General features: G+C 43.0%; 1 protein-coding gene across 1 annotated transcript in view; it reads right to left on the bottom strand.

The window, feature by feature from the left end:
- Positions 1-25,202, bottom strand: part of dntt (deoxynucleotidyltransferase, terminal) — a 104,274-nt gene extending 79,072 nt beyond the window's left edge. The window contains exons 1-3 of the mRNA XM_085297557.1: positions 25,009-25,202; positions 16,947-17,121; positions 13,721-13,831 (exon numbers count right to left, since the gene is read on the bottom strand). Coding sequence (XP_085153683.1) covers positions 13,721-13,831; positions 16,947-17,121; positions 25,009-25,202 — 480 coding nt within the window. The remainder of the gene's footprint in view (positions 1-13,720; positions 13,832-16,946; positions 17,122-25,008) is intronic.

Below are 25,202 nucleotides of genomic sequence, written 5' to 3'. Positions count from 1 at the left end.
TCAGTTAAACAATCTCTTTTAGCCCTTTTTCATTAGTACCTAGTTTCCATTAGATCTGCTCGAAGAATCTCGATGGGGCTTGACTCGTTTTCCATTACACTTAATGTGCGAGGGGTTGTTATAGCAATGCAGCTGAATGTCTTTGTTTTTCTATGTGACATGAACACCACAACATAGGAGGACATCATGGCGATGGTATACCTGCTGCTTGGTGTATGGCTTGTTGTCAGACTCGGGGATCACGGTGTTGTTTTTGTGCAGCCATTTCTCTTGTTTCCACATTTCAAAAATGTTGCTTTGATTTTTGTAAAGGAGATACTCTAGTGTAGCCACTGACTTGCCAATTGGTGTTATGCAGTCTGCTGACATCACATTTTCAGTTCATCTTGGAACTCTTGCCGAGTAGGTACTAAAAAAGTACCTGGTACCAGGTACTGCCACCTAATGGAAAATCCTGACAACTGTGTCGAGCCACACAGAGTTGACCTGAGCAGGTACTAGTGGAAAAGGGCCATTTGATATCTTCAAGTGATACAAAATGCAGTGGCTCTACTTGTACTTGCAAAGACTTTTACAAAGAACAAGTCTTTAATCAATGTTCCAAGATACTGGAACGTTCTCTCACTACAGCTGCGTTTAGCTGACTGTGTGAAATCTTAAATATCAGTTTAAAACTTTGGTGTTTAGCCATTTTTTTAGTGTAAGTTTTTTTATTGACTGAAACTGTTTTTAAAAGTACTCGTTCATGTCTGTCATTCCATGTCTTAACTTTATTTTGCATTGCTATTAAAGTACTTCATTTTTCTAATTTCTTTTATTCTCTTTTGTTGTATACCACTTGCAACAACGTGTCTATGAAAAGTGCTTTAATAATAAACTTTATGTACTCACTGTATGTGCAGTAAGTAGATTATGTACAATTATTTGATCTCCTGCTGAATTTGCAAATTTGCAAACAAATAAACATGTCTCTAACTTTTATGGTAGTTTAATTTTAATGGAACGAGACCGCATAAAACAAATAAAAGAATTAAAGATGTATGCTTAGTAATTATTCCACCCTTGAAAAGGATTAGTTCAAAAAATTAAAAAAAAAACATTCATGCCCATGATAAAGTTTTGACCACAACTGCATAAAAATGGCTCTAATTTCTAGTCATTATATATACAATCATCTCACCTGTGGAAAACTAGAACTTTAAAGTGTCATATACAGAAACACACATAAACATGCACGGAGCCTTGGCACCAGTCTGTCAACTGTCATGTTGTCAAAGCAGCTGTGTGGAATCAGCACTGCAGGCTTAAAAATCCACCCTGCAATTGCGTTCATCTAATTAATGAGGAGTTAAGTCTGATAGGGAGACTTGGTGTGCAGGGACGTTGATATAGCACGCCGATTTACCCCCCATCACCGACTATCATGAACATGCCTGCAAACCATGTTCGCACAGCAGCCCGCCTCACCGCATGCTCAAAAAGAAACCATGAAAGAAGGTCAGAGAACCCACTGAGAAGAGTTTTAACACGATTAGCATCTAAGAGATGGATTTTATCTGTCCCATATCTAATGAATGGGTAGCGGGCACATGCCTCCATCTTTTTTTTTTTTTTCATGTAACATTAAGTTTCATGGTTCGAACAATGAATAAAAAAGAATTTACTTTTTATGCATGCTGTGAAAGAGATGTTTAAGGCATTTTGTAATATTTATTATCTTTAGTCTCTCTAAAACTCTAAAACCAAGCACAGACAGGGCCTCGCTGTTTGCTCCAGCTTTGATCCTCTCTGAGCCGTTTCTTTGTTTCCTCTGTAAGTTGTGAACTCCATCGGGTAAAGGATGTATTCAGTGTGATGCATTTAAGGTTCAGTGCTCCAATATCCCCTCCAACCATCTCCTCATCTGTGACTTGTCAGTGTTATCAATGCACTTGAGGTCTTGTACTGCAAGAGAAAGAAGTCAAGATGTTTAGCTTCCCTGCCTCTCTTCCCCTGTGTTTGCTGGTATATATCTGCTTGAGGTTATACACCAGTCAACCAGAGCATTAAATGGCAACTGTACTCTTTAACAGCAGCAGCCAACTTCACCCCATACATCACAAAAATTGCCCGGGAACCAACTCCCAAAACACAAAAAAGAGCCCAAGGTGTTGATCCAGCTTCCAAAATTCCCTATATCTCGATCCAATTAGTAGCCAAGCGATGCACAAAAGGGGCCGATAAGTGCACGCATGTGTGCTACCATCAGAAAAAAAATAACCGATGCTCACCCAAGACACAAGTGTTGATTTTTTTTAACACTCTGCATCAGACTTATAGTGAACATATGACAGCAGAAAAATGGAGGCTAAGCAGATAGAAAAAAGAGAGAGTGTAAACTTGACTTATGTGCGTAAGTAAGCTGTGAATTTCCCAGTCACAGCAAGACAGCGAGAGTGGGAGAAAGCACAGGAAGAATGGGTAGGTGGCTAGGGTGGTGTTATACATAAGAAAAGGGCATGTAGAAGTAATGTGGGAGTAAAAGAGTTTGAGGCAGAGATGGTGAGAGATAAGAAGGGAGCAGGGTTGAATAAATCAATAGTGCATGGCTGTGGAATGAAGGGCCGTTTGCTGCCAGCATGTGGTTGACACCTCACTGGGGTGCTGTTGCTGGGACGATGCTCATCCTCTCTTCATGACTCTGACACCACTCTGAACCACCACTTCCTCCTCCTTCACTAACACATACACTGCTCCTCCGGATACGCTCCTTCATCCCTGCTTCCTGAGATCACTGCAGGTTTTCCCACACTTCCTTTGTTTGTCTAACGGATTACCCTATATAGAGAGCTGTAAGAAGAAACTGCATCATTTAAAGCCCCTGGGTGTTGTTCACCCACAGTGTGCCTCATCATGTGTTGCAGTAGTCAGAAGGGAAGTGAGCAATAGTTTTAAAGTTTAGTAAAAAAAATTAATCCCACCCTCTCACAGAAACTGGGATTTAAATGAAATGATGGCTTCCTATCCATTTTTTCACATTATATTTAGTGGTAATGCAACACTCCACAATTCCTGAATAGAATGAACTAATGGGATACTTCCATATTTGGTTCCACCCAAAAATTTCCAAAGAACAACAACAAGATATCAGCCAGTCATGTTACCTGTTGCTCTAATATATCTTCACAGAAGTCATGCCTTCTAAAAATGTTCAACAATTCAGGCATCTTATTAATGTATCCATCCATTTGCTTCCGCTTATCCTTTTCAGGGCTGCAGGGGGCACTCGAGCCTATGCCAGCTGTCATAGGGCGAGAGGCGGGGTACACCCTGGACAGATCGCCAGTCTGTTGCAGGGCTAACACACAAAGACAGACAGCCATTCACACTCACATTCACTCCTATGGGCAATTTGGATTGATCAATTAACCTATCCCCACTAATTGCATGTCTTTGGACTGTGGGAGGAAGCCGGAGTACCTGGGGAGAACCCACGCAAAAGATGCAAACTCCACACAGAAAGACCCCAGCCTGAATTGAACTCAGGACCTTCTTGTGGTGCAACGACAGTGCTAACCACCATGCCGCCGTGCTGCCCTACATGGTGGGGAGCATCACATGTCTGTGTGTTGAAGTATCCTTGGAAAAGATAGTGAACCTTGTAGTGGAAAATCCTTTGAGTGCTCAGTAGACAAGTGGGGTGACCGTGGCTCAGGGGGTTGGGAAGCGTATCTGTAACCGGAAGGTTGCCGGTTCGATCCCCGGGCTCTCTGTCCTGGTCGTTGTGTCCTTGGGCAAGACACTTTACCCTACCGCCTACTGGTGTTGGCCGGAGGGGCCGATGGCGCGATATGGCAGCCTCGCCTCTGCCCAAGGGCAGCTGTGGCTACAACTATAGCTGCCTCCACCAGTGTGTGAATGTGAGAGTGAATGAATAGTGGCATTGTAAAGCGCTTTGGGTGCCTTGAAAAGTGCTATATAAATCCAATCCATTATTATTATTATAAGTGCTTTATAAGTACTAGTTTGTGTCTGCACCCAACTGTCAATCAAGGAGGCCACAATCGCAAGAAGGGTAAACCTTTCTAATTAAAACAACAACAAAAAAAAGTGAAAATTTTAAAATACCTATTGTGACAAAACCACATCTGTACCAGGCTGGGAAAGTACTTGTTTCCACTGCAAAATTGGGTATTTTAACAGGGTAGTCTATGTGGACTGACTTGCTTGTGGAGACTAAACTGATCACTCAAACACCTGCTGCTTTCAGCACTCTTTTTAATACCTACAGATTACTGCTTGATTGCAACAGTTAATTTAATATCTCAAACTGACGGCAGACATAAGGACAGTATGCATTCAGTTAAATGAAAACTGCCCACCAAAGCCACAATTTACCAGTATCTAGGTTTACTTTTGTGTTGTGTGGCCTATTGTAGATTTGAGTTAAAAAAAAATCCCACTCACCCTATATTCCTCATACTCTGTATGTCTGTACTTTACACTGGGTAATGATATCACAAAATTGCATTTCTGGGCTTTTGGAACATTTTCCAAATATCCAAAGAATAATTGACTTTATAATTGGTTTGCACTACGGAGGTTAAATAATCATATGTCTTTTCTTCCTTAATGAACCAAATCCATCAAATTTAATGAAAGATTTATTTTACCTACTTTGGGATGCTTTGTGAGGAAAAATGTACTGACTGTTTTTCAGTGACTGCTTGGAAGAAAAACCCTTTTCGGGCACGTATGTGTTTTGGTAGCTCTCGTGACTTTAATAGTAACGCCATAAACGACACTGGGACAGCTCTGTCTTATCGTGACGACTCCCTTTATTGCCAAACTGCAACATACAATACACACGGCACAACCACCAGAGGGTGCTGCATGAACCCTTGAGTTAGTCCTTACCATAACATCCCCCTTTCTGAGTACATTATAACCATAATGTTTCCTGTGCTAATCCACATTTATGTCAACACTACATTCACTGCAACTTAACTTGTAGCTGAATATTTCAATGCTGTTACGTTAACTTTTATTCTGTAACGGACATTTATTGTTTCCACTTTATAACAATTATTTTATTTAACTGTGTGAACTTATCCAACTATGAAGGTGGGGTAGACTTCCCAATCCTTCCGCTGAGTGAGGGGATTATTCTGCCCCTGGCTGGTCACTCAGGTGCTCGAGAGTACCTACTACCTACTTCAAAGTCTTGAAGGTACCTCGGTGGGTTTCTGTCTCTGGTGGGATATCTTTTCTCAGTAATCCGGTCATTCGGTGGTGTAAGACACTGCTGTACCTGGTTCGAAACCGGGCTGCTGCTGTCTTCTGGTATGACAGGGATCTGCTGTTCTGTCGGTTCCGTCTTGGTCTCTTTTAGTGTGATGAGATGGCTCCTGTTTCGACGTAGAAGTCCTCTCGGGGTCTCAACAAGGTAAGAACGCGGCGTCTCTGCTCTGCCTGATATAGTTCCATTTGTTTTCATGTCTGTTATCCAGACTTGATCTCCTGGGTGTAGTCCTGTGAGGTCTTGTGCTCTGTGTCTGTTGTTGAACCATTTCCACTGTTTTTCTCTCTCCTTCCCTTCTCTCTCTCTCAGTTTAGTGATGTTTGTCCAGCCTGGGTTGAGGCAGGATGGAAGTATGGGAACTGTGGTACGAAGTTTCCTCCCCATCAGAAGCTCTGCAGGGCTATGTCCATTGGCAAGTGGTGTGGCGCGATATGCCATGAGAGCAAGATATGGGTCTCCTTCTTTCTGTAGAAGGCTCTTTACTGTTCTCACTGCTCTTTCAGCCTCACCATTGCTCTGAGGGAATCTCGGGCTGGAAGTGGTGTGGGCAAAGCCCCACCCTGAAGCAAACTTTTGGAAATGTTCTGAGGAGAATTGTGGACCGTTATCCGACCTTAACTCTGTTGGAATGCCGTGGCGTGCGAATATGGACTTTAAGTGGTCAATCACTGCTGCTGATGTGGTAGAGGACAGCTTAGCTATTTCTATGTATCGTGAGAAATAGTCCACTGCAACCAAATACTGGCTGTTACTCCACTCAAAAAGATCAGCACCAACTAACTCCCACGGCCGTGTAGGAAACTCAGTTGGCATGAGTGTTTCTCTGGGTTGCTGTCTCACCTTTGCACACGTCTCACATTCTGCTACCAGCTGTTGTAGTTGAGAGCTCAGTCCTGGCCACCATACCGACTGCTTGGCTCGTTCCCTGGACTTTACAATGCCCTGGTGACCTGTGTGCAGTCGTGTCAAAACATCTTTTTGTAATATTTTTGGGATAACTATACGCATACCTTTTAGGAGAAGTTCATCTTCAACAGTCAGGTCCCCTGCATGCTGGTGGTATGGGAAACATGGACCTGGTATTTTGAGTTTGTCCGGCCAGCCATTCTTGCAGTAGAGTTTGATTTGTTTTAGTGTTTCGTCTTTGTCTTGCTGCTCTCTTATTTGTTGTAGTCTCTCCTCTGTTGCAGGAAGACCTGAAATCACCTGATGTGCATACAGGTTCATTTCGTCTCTTAATGTCTCGTCACAAACAGTTTTTTCTGGTGCTCTGGACAGCACGTCTGCAGTTGCGATGTGTTTGCCTGGGACATGTGAGATGGTGAAAGAGTACCGCATTAATCTCATTCTCAGTCTTTGTACTCGTGGTGGCAGTTCGTCTAAGTTCTTGGAGCCCAAAAGTGGTACTAAAGGCTTGTGATCTGTCTCAACATGGAACTCAATGCCTATAAGAAAATCAGAGAATCGCTCACATGCCCAGGTTATGGCTAACGCTTCCTTCTCTATTTGAGCGTACCTCTGTTCCTCGGGGGTTAATGCTCTTGAAGCGAAGGCCACTGGTTTGGTTGCGTCATCCTCTTGTTTCTGAAGTAGCACCGCTCCTAGTCCATAGGAGGATGCATCAGCTGATACTGTTGTTTGTGCTTTGGGGTTGTAGAGTGCCAAGTTCGGTGGTTCACTCAGTTCTGCCTTAATGTTGTCAAATGCTGTTTGTTGAGCCTCACTCCAACACCACATGTTTTTGGTACTGAGTAGTTCTCTCAACGGCTGTGTTTTCTCTGCTAAGTGGGGAAGGTACTTGCCTAGATGATTAACCATTCCTAGGAATCGTCTCACTCCACCCACATCCGTGGGCGCTTCCATGTTGCTGACTGCTTTCACTTTCTCCGGGTCTGCTTTGACTCCTGCAGCATCGATGATCTGTCCGAGGAACTTGATTGAGGTCTTTGCAAACTCACACTTCTCACTTTTCAATGTCACCCCAGCTTTTGTGAGCCGTTCCAGGACTGCGATCAGTCTCTTGTCGTGCTGGATTTGTGTGTCAGCATAAACCAGAATGTCATCCATCTGGCAGACGACTCCTTCCAGCCCCTCTAAAAGCTGAGACATTCGTTTTTGGAAGTGTTCGGGGGCCGAAGATATGCCAAAACAAAGTCTATTAAAACAGAACCTTCCAAATGGCGTGATGAAGGTTGTGAGAAGAGCTGACTGTTTGGACAAAGGTATTTGCCAAAACCCTGAGTTAGCGTCGAGTTTTGAGAACAACTTTGCGCCCTCTAGCTGTCCTAGGGTGTGCTCAACTGATGGCAACATGTGTCTTTCTCTTTTCACAGAATTATTTAGTTTGGTCAAGTCCACGCACACACGCACTTCATCTCTGTTTGGTTTAGGTACTGGAACCATTCCTGCACACCAGTCGGTAGGCTGCTCTACTCTGGAGATTACACCTAACTCTTCCATCCGAGCAAGCTCTCTTTTGACTTTGGGTAACAGGGGAAGCGGGACTCTTCTTGGAGTTGACAGGGCAAACGGTTTGGCGTCTGCTTTAAGCTCAATTTTGTATTCCCCCGCCATCCGGCCTAACCCACTGAATAGTGTTGGAAACTGCTGCTTCACTGTTTCTACTGAAGTGAGTGACACAGTTTCTATTCTAGCCACTAACCCGAGTGCTACGCTCGCTATGCGGCTTAGTAATCCTTGTGTCAGGTCTGCTACTACATACACAGGCTGTACTGTAGCTTTGCTTGGAGTGCTCAAGTTAGCAGTAAATTTCCCTCTAACTGTTAATGGAGACATTCCCACCCCATATAGTTTCAGATCTGTGGGTTGCAGCTGCGGTTTTTGTGCTAGAGTGTTGTACTCTTTTTCAGGCAAGACGGTTACGTCCGCTCCTGTATCAATTTTTAGCCAGCAGTCTGCATTGTTAACTTTTACTTTAGTCAACCACGCATCCTCTGTTCTATCTGAGGCTACCGTTCCCAGAAATGCTATTTCTCTTTCTTCTCTGTTACCACCCGCTGCACGTATTTCTCCCACTGCCCCAGACCTACATACTCTTGCGTAGTGACCTTTCTTTTTGCACTGATTGCAGAGTACCTCTCTGGCTGGGCACTGGTGTTTGCTGTGAAAGGGTGTCTTTCCACATCGGTTGCATTGGCTTTTCACATTCCTCTCCGTGGTTTGTGGTACAGTCTTTCGTGGTTTGAAGTGTTTCGTTTTTGCTTTAACGATGTCCACGTTGCAAAGATTCTCCTGCTTGAAGTTGTTTTTAAGAAGATCCTGTTGTTTCTTAACAAGTTCACTTTGGCGAATCCGTATCACTGCTTTTTCTAATGTGAGCTCCGCATCCATTTGTAGTTGCTCCGAGAGTCTCTTGTCTCTTATTCCGACAACGAGTCTGTCTCTTATCATTTCACTGTGCAGCGCCCCGTAGCCACAATGCTCAGCCAAGGCATATAGGGATGTAATAAACCCGTCTGCAGTCTCTCCTGCTTCTTGCTGCCTTTGGTTGAACTTTGCACGTTCAAAGATAACATTTCTTCTGACTACAAAGTGTGCCTCGAGTTTGTCTTTGAGAGTGTGGTACTCACTCGCCTCCTCTTCGGTCAGGTTCAACGAGGTGATCACGTCTTCAGCTTCATCGCCCATTGTATATATCAGAGTGTTAACCTGGTTTTCGTCCGATTGTAGCTCGAGTCCGGATGCTATCCTGAACCTGTCGAAGCGTCGGATCCATTTCGGCCACTCTTCCGGCTTTGAAAAATCAAACTTCGACGGCGGTGATACTTGAAAGGCTGCTGGTGCGGCCGCCATGTTGCTAGTCGCGAGATGCTAGTTAGCGCTTCTTGCTAATTTGTTAGCTTAGCTCTTACTGTGGCTGTTATTGCAACCTTGCAGGGCGAGTTCTCTCCGGTGAGGAAGTTTCCGTGTTCCGTTATGTTCTTCTTCTCTCCCGAGCACTTCTGACACCATGTTTTGGTAGCTCTCGTGACTTTAATAGCAACGCCATAAACGACACTGGGACAGCTCTGTCTTATCGTGGCGACTCCCTTTATTGCCAAACTGCAACATACAATACACACGGCACAACCACCAGAGGGTGCTGCATGAACCCTTGAGTTAGTCCTTACCATAACAGTATGCATCAGGAGGGGAATTTAGAAGTCTTAGAAACATTTTTAAACATCCACGCAGATATGTTTTTATTGTGAACGTGATCCGACCCCGATCTGAACCAACTACCAGGTGTATGTTACAAGTTTGAGCTAAAAAAACATCCCGTAACAGCGTCTGCTTTGTATTCTCAATGCAAGAAGGTACTATGGATGTGCAAAGGGATGTGCAGGAAGGCAGCTAGCCGTACAATGAATGCAAACTCTCTGTTTTCTTACACACCACCTTCTTATATTTACTTTTGTTGCTCCTGCTCCAGACACATCTGGCCAATAAGCAGGCTGAACACTCTTACGTGGCTTTTAGTGATGTAATTTGAGCCACTTGGATTTATTCATGTGTAAAAAAAACCAAAACAAAACAAACCACGGGGAAAAGCTACAAGTTTACAAACTCATTAATGCCTTTGGAGCAGATTAAATGAATTATAGGTGGGGAAAAGTCCTTAGATCACTCCCAGGAATTCCCTTTATAACCATTTCCAATGGCGCGTTTGGCATTATCACCTGCATTGTGTCAACTTAGGGAAGGATAACTGTGAGGGATCCAATCCTGCAACTATGTACCATGAGCAAGCCCAGCATGCCACAGTTCAGGTCCTCTGTTCTCAGTGTTCCTCTTGAGGCCTTTCAGGACATTCAGTAAAACTGAGTTTGGCAGTCCGACTGTAGAATTTGAATCTAAAGTTCAGAAATCTGTGATGCCCCCGATCCTAACCTTCTAACCTTCTTCAGGATTGGTAACTTTGGGCTCTTTTACTGCTGTTTGGTCTCTGGGTCACAGCTGGACACCAGGCACTTATCACCAGTTACGATCCTCGAAGGTCGGGTCAGATTGAAACTGATATTTGCAGAAGTTGGAGGTATGTAACAGTCTTTAGAACTTGACCTCCAGGGAGTGATCTGAAAATAGCACCAGCACTCGAACTGGTTTAGACCTGTGCAAGGATATGACCTTGAAGGGAACAGTGGTAAAAACATTAAGTCAGATAATGTTAAAATATTATATGTAATATGCAAATCTTCTGAATAATTGCTAAGGTGCCATAGTGAAGCTCAGATTTTGAGAGTCATGCAAATGCTTGACTGGTAGAGGCTGTCTTTCACTTTTATTTTTGGTTACAAGGTATTATGTTGCTGAGTGACGGTAGCACTGGCTAGCCATGGCACACAGCAGTGTACATACCAAACACAATAACTCGGATTCACAACGACAGTCAATTGACAGTTAATTCCACATAGAAAGGCCCAAGACTGGATTTGAACCCAGGGCCTTCTTCCTGCGACCTTCTTGCAGAGCAAAACACTGCGCCACCATGCCGGCTGCTTTATCATCTGATAATAATGTGAGTGTGTTCTGTAGCTGTTCTGCATATTAACATCCCTTTATAAGAACATTACAAAAGCTTTAGAGTTACAAATTCTCCTTGCCTTTATACAAGCTTCTCCTCTGAGACTATTTGACAACACAGTGCTGCCAGCTGACATCTAACTCGCTAATGAGTAAGAGTGAACTTTTCAAGCACTTGTTATTGAAAACGTCCATGAAGGAGCAACATTGATCCATATTTGGCCACTTTCCATCAATGCAAGGCAGACAATTTAATGCCAAGGCTGCCAACCAACAAATGCCACTGTGCAAATTGTTACATGTTAAGTAACATAATACCTCAGATTCTCAGGATTGGAAGATTGAAATTTCCCTTTGTGACCAGTCACACAGGCATGGAGACTGGTTAGTGACTGCCTGGTAACAGCCAGTAAATAGGAAAAAAATAAGCGTTACTCCACCAGCCTTACTCCCCAAGGTTGCTTGCAGTCACTAGGTAAATTTGGTCACAAAAATGCAAACAAGGTTTCACCAAAAAAACCTCCCTGTAATTGCTTCGGTAGCAGATTGTATTGAAGATGCCCAAATTGCCTGCAAACACAACAAGTGGATATTATACATGGTTATGCTCAGGATATGTCAGCCCATTTCTACTTGAAATGCCTTTTGGTTAAACTTTCAGCAAGGAATTTGCATTTGCACTGTTACATTTTTATATAGCTTTAATGCACATAAATAACAGCTGCATGTTTAAGTGAAAATAAATGGATGGGGGTTTTTGCGCTAGTAAAGTTGTGGAGTTGTATTTTGTCTCGCACCAATTATATCGTCAGTTATATAGTTATCGCAAATTTTCAAATATATGTCGTGATAAATATTTTTGGCCATATTGCCCTGCTCTAATACTGACCACTGCAGACCGGGAACACCCCACAAGAGCTGGAGATTTGGAGATGCTCTGACCCAGTCGTCTAGCCATCACAGTTTGGCTCTCATCAGACTTGCTCAAATCCTCATGCTTGTCCATTTTTCCTGCTTCTAACAAATCAACTTTCAGGGCAAAATGTTCGCTTTCTCCCTAATATATCCCACCCACTAACAGGTGCTGTGATTAAGAGATAATCAGTGTTATTCACGTCATCTGTCAGTGGGCATTATGTCATGTCTGATTGGTGTAGTTGTTACCACAGTCGGGTTCATAGTCAGTACTGGTATCAAGGGCAAAAGTCCTAATTCACACACTCAAAGGCTTTTTCATTAGATGGGTATTCACAAGGTTACATCATTACTGCCCCTTGCAATCAGGCAGACAGCAGGACCAATCAAGGATTACGTCACCAATGTGGATCAATAGCTTGCTGCTCTTTAGCACTGTCACTACAGGTGATTGGTTTCCAGTCACGGGACAAGGCAAAATTTTATTATTGGTATTGTTATTTCGCTACAATTTGGATAGTTAAAATATTTCTTAACTATGGGGAGTTGTACCTGTGGTTTTCCTCAGGTCCACAGCTAGAACAACCTTTTACTTTAATCAGAAATTCTGCTTTGATGTGGCCTTCCTTATGCAGAGATAATGAGTTAATCCCTGTGATAGGGAAATTGAGTGGGATTGCTAATTATGCAGTTAATGCTGTGGAAAGAATTGGGGAGATAAGAAATTGAACAGCAACGCTCCCCAGGTGAGACGCAGGTGGGTATGCACATCTGTAACTGCTCGTCCATGTGGGAAAACACATGTGCTTTTGTGCGTGTGTGTTAGAAGGTTGCAGCACACGCATGAACGTACATGCGGGCCAATATCCATACACGTGTGTGCATCTTTTATGTACATTTGCCATCAGTGGGAAGTAAAGAGTCATTATGAAACAGATGCTCCACAGGCCCTCTGCGAGCTGTACTTAATACGTCTTACGGAAACTCATCAGTGGGTCTCCGCAGTCCCACATAAACACACACATAGCCACTCAGTTTACGGTAATATTGCACATTTTAAAACTTCAAATTCATATTCACATCCAGTTTTAGTTACAAAAAAGTCCTTCTGTGACAGCCCCAAAAAAGAAAAGGGGAAATAAATAATGATGTGTTTCTGCATACATTCTCCATTTCTTCTTTTAAGTTCCTTTAGGTCACAGTAGCACTATTAAATTTAGAAGTAATTGCTATTTTCATTATGGATTAATCTGCCATTCATTACATGGCAAATTACTTGTGAGATTCATTGTTTAGCCTACAAAATGTCAGACAATGTTGCTCAGAAGTTAGAAGGCCCCAACTCAAGCTCTTTAAACTGTTTTCTCTGAGCAAGGGTCAGAACCCCAAATGCGTTCCACTCGACAATAGCTGACAAAGTTTGGTAAATGCAATGTTTGTTGACACTGGCTTGTTTCTGTTTTCTGACTGATGCTCTCAACACCTACATTGCTGTTATTAATGCAACATCGTTTCTTCCTTTCACACTCATCAACACTTACGCCAATTAACTACTTTCCCATTCTGTTGGGTACCCTGAGCGAACCCTTCTTCAGCAGCCCAATTTACCCACCCCTCTGTCCTTCCCTCCTTCACCCGCCCACACCAGATGGCGAAGGGATAGATCCATCATCGCTTGTGAGGAGTGTCACGTCCACTGCCCATTTCAGCGTAACGCAGTGCCTCTGGGCGTGTCCGTGCCAGCCCCCGTGCCAGGGTTCGCAGGCATGTCAGCTGTTGCACCTCGAACGTGCCGCAGCTGCAGATGCTACTCATTTGCAGGTTAATGTATTTTGGGGGAGAGCTGTGTCAGAGCGCCCGTGAGTGAAGCGAGCCAGCCATCCAATTAGAGCAGAACAGATTAGGGGAGCTTTTTACATTGCAAAGTAAGAGCGACGAGCCTCTGGTGGCTCAACATGTAAAAGCGTGGTTCAGAGTTAGGCCGGAGAAGCAATTTCCCACCGTGAAAATCTTGTTGTTGTTCTTTGTGGTGGTCCGTCTCTGGCAGGCATATTGAGACACCGTGGACACGGGTGTGGGTGTTGTAGCTTCTGGCGATGCAGCCAAGGTGTCCTGTGTGCAAAAGAAAATAACCGGAGAAGCATGAACCAAACACGCACTGTCATAAAGTGCGTTAATTTCTCAGCCCAAATTGTTGACAGGCTAAATGTGTAAATGTGTGTGAGGCTATTCCTGACGAGCGCAGAGCCATGAGTTCAAATTGAATTACATAAAAACGTAGCCATTTGCCTTGGAGAAGTTATTTTTATGACTGTGTCTCCAGGGCAACAGGCTAATGACACTCATCTCACAGTCTGGTGGCATCCAAATCCATTATGCTGCCTAACCCGTGGCATTACAAATCTGCTTGCCATCATCCAATTTGCCTCCTGTAAATTGCCTTTTCATTCTATAAGAAATGGTTTCCCATTTGTAATATATGTGTCAAAAGGATTACCAATGTAATATTAATATTCTTGGAGACAATTAGACATCACAAAAAGGGAACATTGTGTCCATAAAATTGCCTGTGGATTTGGCAGGAGAGTGACACAGAGAGGGGAGGAAGAGGAGGAAGAGAAAGATGGAGGAGATTGTCACCACAGAGCGTTGACTGGTACCGATGCTGCAGGAGGAACAGTGGCGTCTTGAACAGATAATGAAAAGGAGTAGTACCTCTCACACTCTTGGGCTGCATCAACAGCTAAGGGATTTTTTTTTTTTTAAAAACGTTCATCATTTATTCTCTGCCAGGAGCCTTTCCTGTTCTCCAAAAAAAAAAAAAAATTGAATAACTTTGAATATATTTCACGGTGAAAATTTTCTGCCAATCAAAAGTGAAACTCTCTAACTGTTTTCCTTCTAAATACAACACGGGTGTTCTTCATCACTTTTCCACCTCAGCTGCAGCTCGTTTAATCCAATATGAGACTGTGGGTCCATGGAGACCCAAAAAAAAAAAAAAGCGGCTGTGCATCAGCATGCAGAGGTTGGTTCCCCCCCTCCCATCTGGGCTCGGTTATTACACAGGCCTTTAACTGTGTGGAAGTTAAAGCTCACACACTGATCTCAGAGGCGCCGTATCCCCTCCTGGCTTTCTCTCCAGCGTTCTCTCCACCTTTGCTGTGTGGCTTTAGATGTTACTAAACTAATGTGTGCAGTCTGCACACTGGGGCCTCATTTCTTCGCACACCATCTTCGCACACGGTCAGATGAGGCCACTTGGGTGAGTTAATAAAAGCCACTTGATCCAACGTGCACCACAAAGGTCACAGAGGTCGTACCTCATAAGGGAAACTGCTTGGCCTTTTGCGCACACGCTAACCCACAAACATCATCCCCAGCCCACCTATCTCCTAAGCATGAAGGCAGACACACGTTCACAATCTCCCTAGCACCTGCTTCCACTTTTATTCCTTTTGAAGCAAACTATCCTCACATCTTACCACATCTCCACTCAAACACACTAAACAGCTTCTCTGCGAGCCAGGAAGTAATAGAAAATATTACATTTCAATGGGCTCAATACTTAAAATTCCTCCCTGACTTGCTGCAGAATATTTATGATAGCGAAAAACACATTGCATCTTCAGACTATCATGACGAGCCGCAGGCAAATGTGCCCAAGAAGTAGCCTGTTTGGGGAATATTTTATCTCCTCCTGGTAGCTCCTTAAATGGATTTATCACTCATAAAAAACAATCTACTGGAAGCACCACACGCATAAATGCCACTGCGCGTTAACTCGTTTGCTTCAGAGAGGAGCTGCATCACAAAACAAGCAAGAGGAACGGGGCCTCGCCGGTTACCTGGGGAGATGGGTCAATAAATGTCAGCGTGGCATCATTAGCCTCGTCTCCTAATGACGCAGCAAGACAAGAGTCGTGCCATTGATGTGCCACGCTTACGTGGGCCCCGAGGAAACACTGCCACAGCAGTCTCTCACGTGGAGGCACAAACACGGCAGATTTCATTGTGACCATTAAGGCCGTCACAGGCTGTTAGGAGAAAGCATAGATGGAGCCTGGCAAACTGGCAGAACTTGACTGTGGGGGGTTTTTTTTCGCTTTGTTTTGTTTTTTACCCCTCCTGCTCCACGGTGGAAGAAAAAGAAGACAGCATATTTCTTTATTTTGGATACATATGCCGCCAAGCTCTCGTAGAGCCATTCACAGGGGGAGAATATGTGCGTCTGTGAGCATGTGTATGTGTCTGTGTTAGTGGGCTGCTCTGAGCCCTGACATCCAGCTGATGGGTTCATTTGACACTCCTACGCAATATGGAGGATGTTTCTCTTGCTATCAGCGAGGTGAAGTGCAGTAATATGAGCAGAGACAGAGGGAGAGTTAGTGTCCTTTTTATATGAGCTCCCTGTTAGGGGGTTGACGTTATAGATTTGCAGTGGCAGGAAAAACCTAAATGCAATATATCCAATGTATACCTTCACAATATGAGTGTATTTCTTTTCTTTTTTTTTCAATGTATCACATTAGTCCACACACAAATCTTTTTTACGCACAAACAAATTCTTTTTACACATACAAATCCTGATTTACAAGTACAAAGCTGATTTGCAAGTACAAAATATTTATGGCCACATTTTGAGCCCATACAACGGACCGGCAACGCATTTCAACGGACCAGTAACCCATGGCAACGCATGGCAATGCATGGCAACGCATGGCAACGCATGGCAACGCATGGCAATGGACCGGTAACCCATGGCAACCCATGGCAACGCATGGTAACGCATGGCAACGCATGGCAACGGACCGGTAACCCATGGCAACGCATGGCAACGGACCGGTAACCCATGGCAATGCATGGCAACGGACCGGTAACCCATGGCAACGCATGGCAATGCATGGCAACAGACCGGTAACCCATGGCAACGGACCGGTAACCCATGGCAACGGACCGGCAACGGACCGGCAACGCATGGCAACGGACCGGTAACCCATGGCAACGCATGGCAACGCATGGCAACGGACCGGTAACCCATGGCAACGCATGGCAACGGACCGGCAATGGACCGGCAATGGACCAGCAACGCATGGCAATGCATGGCAACACACGGCAACGGACCGGTAAGTTGTTTTTCAGTACGTAATCATATCCGGTTTTGTTTGTAGTGCCATCTAGCGCTAAACACTTATTAGCCATTGTGCCTGATTTGCAACACACAAACCTGTATAAGGTGTCTGGTCTCCACAGCAACAGGTTTCCCCTCTCTCATGCTGTCAGTGAACCAGCTGATGTCCAAAACGTGCATGACGGGCAGATTCTTCACAGGCCCTCCTTTTAGCCACGCCCAAAGAGATGAGGCCTGGCTATCCTCCGACACCACGTGAGTCACCACATCGCTGTGGGGAAGTGGAAAAAGAGCCGTTTCAGAGCACGTTTGGCAAATTCTATACAGCGAATGCCGGAATAATATATATATATATATATATATATATATATATATATATATATATATATATATATATATTTCTGCTCCAAGAATATTCATATTCTCATTTCAGAGACCTTAAAATCTATTGCTTTTTTTTTTTTATTGCAATTGATAAAAAAAAATATGCTACGGTTTGCCCGGGTTGGTTGAAAATAGTATAATGGTGGTGGTGAGAACGAAACACCACAGAACCAAAAGAAACATTTAAAACAAGCTAAAATGCTGAGAGGAACTGCAGAAATCCTGTTATTACATGCAGAAATGCAAACTGTGTCAAAATCTAAGCAGCCTCTTGTGTTTAGGGTTATTATAGTGAAGTAACACTTAACTCAAGACTAAAAATGTAAAATGGGTTTTTAAAACTAATAAACTGTTGGATCCTGTGTAGTATTTTTCTGTAGATCAGGTCATCAAACATATCATATTAGCAAAAGCCAAAACTAACACTGAACTAATAAAAACTCAACTAAAACTGAACAATAAGCGCTAAACTGAAATAGACAAACTAGAACTGAACTGACCTGAACAACTTTTTTCACATTTTTGAAGTGGAAACACTACTTTGTGAATTTTTGGACATGGAAATCACAGATTAACTCAAGATGTGATACTAACACAACACGCTACTTTTGCCCCTCTGAGTTTCTTCTCCTTCACTAAAGGTTAGCTTAGCATCACATTCAATTGTTAAGCACCACCACAGGTTTAATGAAGTCGTGACTCTGGTAAGTTAAATATAAAATATAACATAAATACCTTGCAACAATAGTTTAACTGCAGAATGGCATGGACACTCTGCAACTTTTCTTTTATACTGGAATACAACCAGAATACAACCAACGAATTGCCTATTACAAAGAAGCACATCGCACCAGTGCAGATTGCCTCAGACTGATTGCAACATGATTACAATCTGCCTCTCTGTTTAAAAACCGAATAGCTGTTATTTGGAAACCTTTGCCAATCTGTCTGAGAGTGGTTGCAGTGTGTTCAAATAACAGGCAGCTGTTTGGAGAAAGGTTGCCTCCCACCAGGTGACCTTTGCAACACTTTAAACCAGGGGTGTCAAACTCCGGTGCTTGAGGGCCAGCATCCTGCCTGTTTTTGAGATATCCCTAATTTGCATGTTATCCAAATTTGACCAAGAACCAGTGACATATCATCTTTCATGAATTTTAGCTAATCTTTGACAAACATTTTCTAACCACAAACAACAACAAAAATCACAAAAGCAAATGTCAAAACTGAACGACACGGGAGCTTTCTGGGACTTTTTATGGATTAGTAGGATTGCTTCACGGGATGCCTTCATCTTATTTGATCGAAAGGTTTCCTTCGCTGCTTGTCTTAACAAAAAAATGTTCACGTCTAGGACTCGGCAGCTTTTAGAAAGAGCAAGGGGTGCAAGCGAAGCTTTTGAAATGCAGCTCAGATGTCAGCATTGCAGTCTAACTTGTGTCATTCTGGGATCGACACTGGGTAAACAACAATCACCACAGACCCCCAGTGCCTCTCTCGATTGTTTGATAGCTGAACTCATTCAGCCAGTGCATCTCCACCGAGACCATCTCAACAGGCTTTTTATCAAGGCCTCCTCCCCTGTGCTTCCTGCCTCAGAATATACAACCAAACCCAATCAGGCTGCCCAGCTGTGCATAATCACACTCGGCATGCTCCTCCTCTTCTTCTTCTCTCTTAGCATGGATAAAACGGTGGAAAGACTCCTTATGGGAGGTCCCAGCAGAGCTCAGACTGAAGCCTAATTGGTCAAATCACTGGCAGTCTGGCCACTGATTGTTAGTGTTTTGCAGAAAAATCCTCCTTGTCCTCAGTGCAAAGACATGCTGAAGGAGCTTCTCAAACAGACACATTTGAGCGGCACAACTATGATCTCCAAAGGCTCAACGTGAATGATTGTCTAACCACAGTCATCAATATTTGGCTCTTGGGTTGCTTTCTCTCAAAAATCAAAGTGGTTTGAATTGTCTATTTGGACCGAGACTTAAGATTATGAAGAAAAAAAACACTCTTTTCCTTCAAACTATGTTTGTATATCCCCAAAATTCAGACCCTTATCTTAATATGTAGCTGAACAGAATGTGAAATGGCAGATTGACATGCAAATGAGCAAGAAAGCAAAGCCAGAACCAGACTGTTCTTCCCTGAATCACTGGGACTCTGAGCTCAGACACAAGGACAGGCCAAAGTCAATGGGCTTTGATATGGAGAACTCTCTTGAGTCATCTTTGTGCCCAGTTCCTGTCAGCAGCTTCCCTCTGTCCTTTCCAAAAGTGAAAACAAGCTAATCAAAGACTGCGAATGCCCGGAACAGACTTTTACACCACAGTGAGGTTTTTGTTTGCATATACATGATCAGTAGTGCAATATATTTTCATTATAATGATAAAATAAATGCATCAAAGAGATAAGCTGTGGACTTGGCTAATTTGATTTAGAGTTTTATCTAACTTGTTTGTTGATAAGAAGCCTAAATAAGCTTTTTAAAATACAAACTGTTATTTTTAACTGAATGAACAGAGGCGTAGTTATGGAGCAGGTCTCTGTACCCACCTAAAAGGAACTATCTGTAATAAAATCTGAAAATAGTCTTGGAGTTCACCATTACACCATTACGGTGTTTGCTTTATCCATCCAAAAGTCCAAATATCTTAATTATGATCGCTACTGGAAGGAAAATAATTTTTCTTTTATTAATCCACATTTAAAAAGCTGGAGCTCTGAAAGGTTAGTCTTAAATAAAGTATAAATAGATTAGATCAGTGCACTGTATTCCCTGTGGGACCCTGACGCCATGAGAATGGTGTCAACCTTTAAATGTAGGAAATGCACATGAGGAGAGGAAGCTATAAGAGGAAGATATTTTTATAGTACTTTTCAAGCAATGGCAGTTGTTCGAGGCTCTTTGCCTAGTCTGTCTCTGATGGCGAAATGGCCTGAAAATGTCAGCTGACAATATAGTAACCATCCAAAACACAGTGCTCAGTAATATAGTAACTGCAGGGCATCAATCCAACTTATTTATTCAAGAACTATTTGTTGCAAATCTACAATGCAATACAATAACTTTATTTATAGAGCACATTTAAAAACCAACGGTAGATCTAGGTGTGACCTACTCTTAAAACAAAAACTAGTGAAAAATGTTAAATGTATTGCTAAAGTAACTCCTGCCATCACTCCAAATAACTGACAACTTTTTTTATATAAATAAAAATATCTCTTATTGAAATAAAAGCTGGAGAGAAGCATAGTAATTGACCAAGCCATGACTTCCAAAGTGCATTTCAAGAACACACGATACAGTATATGTAGTTGTATGACAATAACTTTTAAAAAGAGACTACACTCAACCCAGCTGCCATCACCACCTCCATGCTCCTCGATTCATTTATGTCCATATCTTTTTGGATGTTGACACAACTTTTGTAGTTTTGACACAAGGAGGAGAGAGAAAGACTGGGAAGCACTGCAAAACAGTAGTATAGCCGCAGAATTCCTCCTGCTACCTTGTATCAGCAGCCACATCATCAAGAAACACTAGAGATCCAGTTCCACATGCTAGTCGTACATGCCCTTTCTATACCCTTACCATTTTTAACAGATAATGTGGTATGCTTCAGATCATGAGACGTTTCTCTCCTTTTCCATACCTTTCTCCTTTTCCATTTTTGGTAAATCTCAGTTGCAACTGCCAAAACCATTGTCCAATTACTTTTGAGCCTATGAAAGTGGCGGTAAGTCTTAAACAGCACTGCTAATATAGCGCTTTTGTTGCCCGAAGTTAAAAATTCTCAAATTCAATTGCATACAAATTGTTTGATTTAAAATCCAGTGTGGTAGTGTACAGTGAAAACAAATAAATGAATAAATGTGTTAGTGTCCACAAAAAAAGTAACAAAAAGAATGTGATGGTAGCCTGCGAAGTGATTGCTAGCTTGCTAGCTTGACGTGGGTGTCGAGGTAAGGCTTTCATTGGGAATGAAGGTTCAGTGGGAGGGAATAGTTAGTAGTGGAACTCGGGTAACATATGTTAGAATACGAGCATACGATAAATATTGATGCATATTGAGTTAAATGTTTTTAATTCTCTGCCACTGATTTTTGTTTTACAGCAGCTGCACCAAAGGCTCACGTGCACAGTCACATCTAGGGTTGCCAACTCCCTGAAAAATAAATAAGGGACACCTCGTGGCCAGGGCCGGGCGACCCAGTTGTCTTCACCCTTCCCAGTGTGGTGAATTTTCTAGCTCTTTTTTTGTGTGTGAAATTATTTTTTTAACCATTTGACTTGAAGTTGATTTAAGTAGATGCATATTCTATTCTTTGTGATATGAACACATGTGAAACAAATGATCATTTAGCCATTTATTTTTAGCTCAAAATGACAACATTAACACAGTAAAACAGGTCTCTTTCTTAAACAGAAGCCTGTCATGCTTAACTTTTGAGAATATAAGTAAATCTTTCTTTAAAAGAACTCTGTCCTGCTTAACTTAAAATAATAGAAAACAATAGAAAGAAAAACATTCTTGTAACAGTGCACATTTAGTGCATTTAGTACAATTGGCTTCAGTTGAGGTATTATTTCAGCTTTTCTAATGCTAATCTGCTGCTCCTGTTTGTAAACCCGCTTGTTCCCATGATTACGCATCTTAACTCATCATCATTATTCATCTATGTATTACTTTTATGTATTAGTCATCTATTTGTTGTAATCATCTATCCTTGCAGTTGTTTATTACACAAAATAAATTATATTATCACACTTCTGGCCACATAGCGCTGATATTCACTGCACATGCCCATATTAACTTTTTCCAGCCAGGTGTTTTCCTTTTCCCATTCTTCCCTTTCTCTGAGGGGAACAAACATTGCTGCTCTAATGCTCGGCTTACACTGTGCGGTTTTTGGCCCATTTTGAGCCGATTTTTGAGTGATCGGACCGATTTTGGCCTTCGTCGTGTAGTATATGTGGGGTAACGAGAAGCGATTAACACCTCACGACCAGCTCCCGATCATCAATCGCTCGTGAAGGTGTCACCACAGGCGCTCACACTGCTCACGCGCAAACACGTAAACGTCGGTGAAAAAGACGGAGCAGCACAGCTGTGCAGCGTGTGATCTGGACACAAGCGATGGAGGCACAACTTGTAGAACTTCGAAAAGGCTCGGATGAGCTTTCCAATGTGGCCTCAAAAAATGATCACGACCACAACAACCGTGAAAATAGTTGGATTTACATGCTGCTCAATCACAGCTGCCTGATCAATGTTTTTCATTAGCAATTTAGCAAAGTTGATGGTGGTGTGTGTCTGTGTGAGTGAAAGACAGAGAGGGAGAGAGCGACAGATTTTCTGTTATAACCTTCATGTTATGGAGGCACAGTGTGAGCACTCAGGTCGCATCAGAGCATCGGGCCGTATAGTGTGAGACCCAGCATCGTGACCTACCAACGTCTAACCCCTGCGAGTCAATCGTGCAGTTTGAGCAGGAGCTGAATAACGTGACTGAAAAAATCGCACAGTGTCTGCCCAGCTTTGGGTGTACTGTCGTCCGAGACTTGCACCGCAGTGTCAGCGTTTGTTTCCCTGTTGGCCATGCTTGTTGTTGTGGTCATCTGTTGTTTTCCGGTATTTTCTCTGTAAGCGACCTTTCCTCGACCAATGAGATGCGCGGTAATCTGAATTGTCATACTCGAATTGTCATAAGTGTGGTGTCAGCTCATTGGTCACAAAGCAGGAGAGGGGCTGGGAATTATGTTTTCAAACAAAGCGTTAATTCCATTAACATTTATAGACTACTTTTGATTCTCACTGTATTACGGGACAAAGTGCGTCCCTTATTAGCTCAATACGGGACGTGTACTTTTGTTTCTAAATACGGGACGATTCCGTATTTTAAGGGACGGTTGGCAACCCTAGTCACATCCAACATCATATCTAACTGCTGTGACAAATTCAAGGATAAAACATCGTTCCTCAGAAAACAAAGCGTTTGGAAAATGGTGCCTATGACCTAAACTTATGGGGTAAGTACGTGTCTGTGTGTGTGCGTGTGTGTGTGTGTGTGTGTTATTCCCATTTGCGAAACAGCATGTAATGCAGCTCATTAGTCACCCAGGACAAACATGTCAATATTTTGATCCATGTTCATGCACGCAGGACTTGAAATTCATACAGTGTGGAAACTTCTGTGCATGTGCGTCGTGTGATTGTGTGTGTCTGTGTGTACGGGCGTGTTCCTTTATGCTCGGAGGAAAGCAGGCAGCGCATCTGACCATATGCTGGAGGCAGCCTGCCTATAACGTGTGTAAGACTAGGCACGTGAGGTGTTGCTATCAAACTGCAGCTGATAGCAGTTTTGTCGGCTTGCAGAATTAATGTCAGTTTGAGGCGGGCACGCTCTACTTCCTGTCGTTGGTTTCAAACAATTGTATCAAGCCAAGTGTAACCGTAGGAGCGCTCAAGCTGTGTTTCTGGGAATGCTGCCATGGCCAAGCTGGTGCACGGCTGGCAGGCCCACTTAGACATGCATTTAAACATGCTCTCTCTGTCTCGCGCACAAACACACACAGGCTCTTACGCTGGTTATAGCATACTCATTGGGACCCTTTGCCTAAACCCTGTACATACACCCTACATCATATGCTCAACTTCAACCATTTTGCAACCTTGAGCTAATGTTAACTTAGAAGGAGAAATTGCCCTCACTTTACATGAAAGCAAAGCAATGAAAAACACAAACAAAAACACCTGCTCACCAGAGGAGCTCAAACTCTGAGCTTAACGCCCAGCACTGAAAACAAAGTCGACTTCTAAATAACGGGATGTTGCGTTAACAAAGAAGCCTGACTCTAAAGCATCTCTGGTGTCAAGCGCAGGACTTCTGCTGTGCTCACAGTTTGGGACTTTAAAAAGATACTTTCAATTAGAGGCAGAAAAAACGACGGAGGCACGCTGCGTCTGTAATTACCGTGCAATAGATGAATCATCATCCCAAGGAACAAGCTCACAGAACATCTCTTCTTTAGTGAGACTTAACAAAAAAAAAACTTTCACCAAACTCATTAAAAAGTTTGCGTGTGCTCTGTTACCTTTCTTCTATTGTTTGTAGTTCTCTGGCTGCCAACAAGCTGCAGCTGGTTTAGCCAATTTCTTGCCCCTGCTTTTAACGTATTTATGTGTGGAGCTGTGAGTAATGGCTCAGGGGGGGGAATCCACTAAGGTGTAGAGGAAGCAGGATGGATGCCCTAACCCTTCTTAATTAACTATTCATGAGACAATAGTCGCTCTCTATTTAGCTAATTGGACCATAGCTTCTAAGAAAAAAAGAAGTTTGCAGGAAAGTGTCAAAAAGTAACTTTGGATGTCTCAGTGTTGAAGTCCTGGCATGTTTTTCCCACTCCAATCAGTCAAAAATTCTGTGAACAGGCAATTATTCCACAAAATTGTAATTGTATTTTTTTTTCAGATTATAATAAAACTTTTTGTAGGCATGGAAAGTATTTAATTTTGAAGTCATAAGCTTGACTGCCAGAAAATGCTTCTGCTGAATGCTTCTAGGGTTAAACTAGAGGCCTCAAAAGTCAACCGCCAGGTCAAACCACTCTGTTTGCTTCCAGCAAATACAAACCCAGAAAATAAAAGTGTACCCACTCCCCTCCTCCCCTTACACTAAAGCTCTTTTCAGCTTCACATTGAGAAAGCTTTTAGGTGGCAAGCCCTGCTAAGTCTGTGAATGACACAAATGGCAAGCTTTTTTTTGGTTCCCAAACCTGAGGACGTCTTCCACAATAAAGCCCTTTGACCTGGCCAGCTCGGTCAGAAAGCTTCTCCTGCTGCGGCCCATTTTCCTCTCCACCAGGTACAGCCTGACATCCTCAAACTTCACCCTTTCACGCCTGGGAGCGCTTGCTTCGGCCGGCCTTGACCTCTTCCTCGCGCGAGGCACAATAGGAGTGTGGAACAT

The sequence above is a fragment of the Mchenga conophoros genome, linkage group LG13 (assembly GCF_057382185.1).
Source record: "Mchenga conophoros isolate Kocher_MC1m ecotype Shallow Benthic linkage group LG13, M_conophoros_male_GT1.1, whole genome shotgun sequence".
NCBI lineage: Eukaryota > Metazoa > Chordata > Actinopteri > Cichliformes > Cichlidae > Mchenga > Mchenga conophoros.
This window is presented reverse-complemented; position numbering and strand designations above follow the sequence as displayed.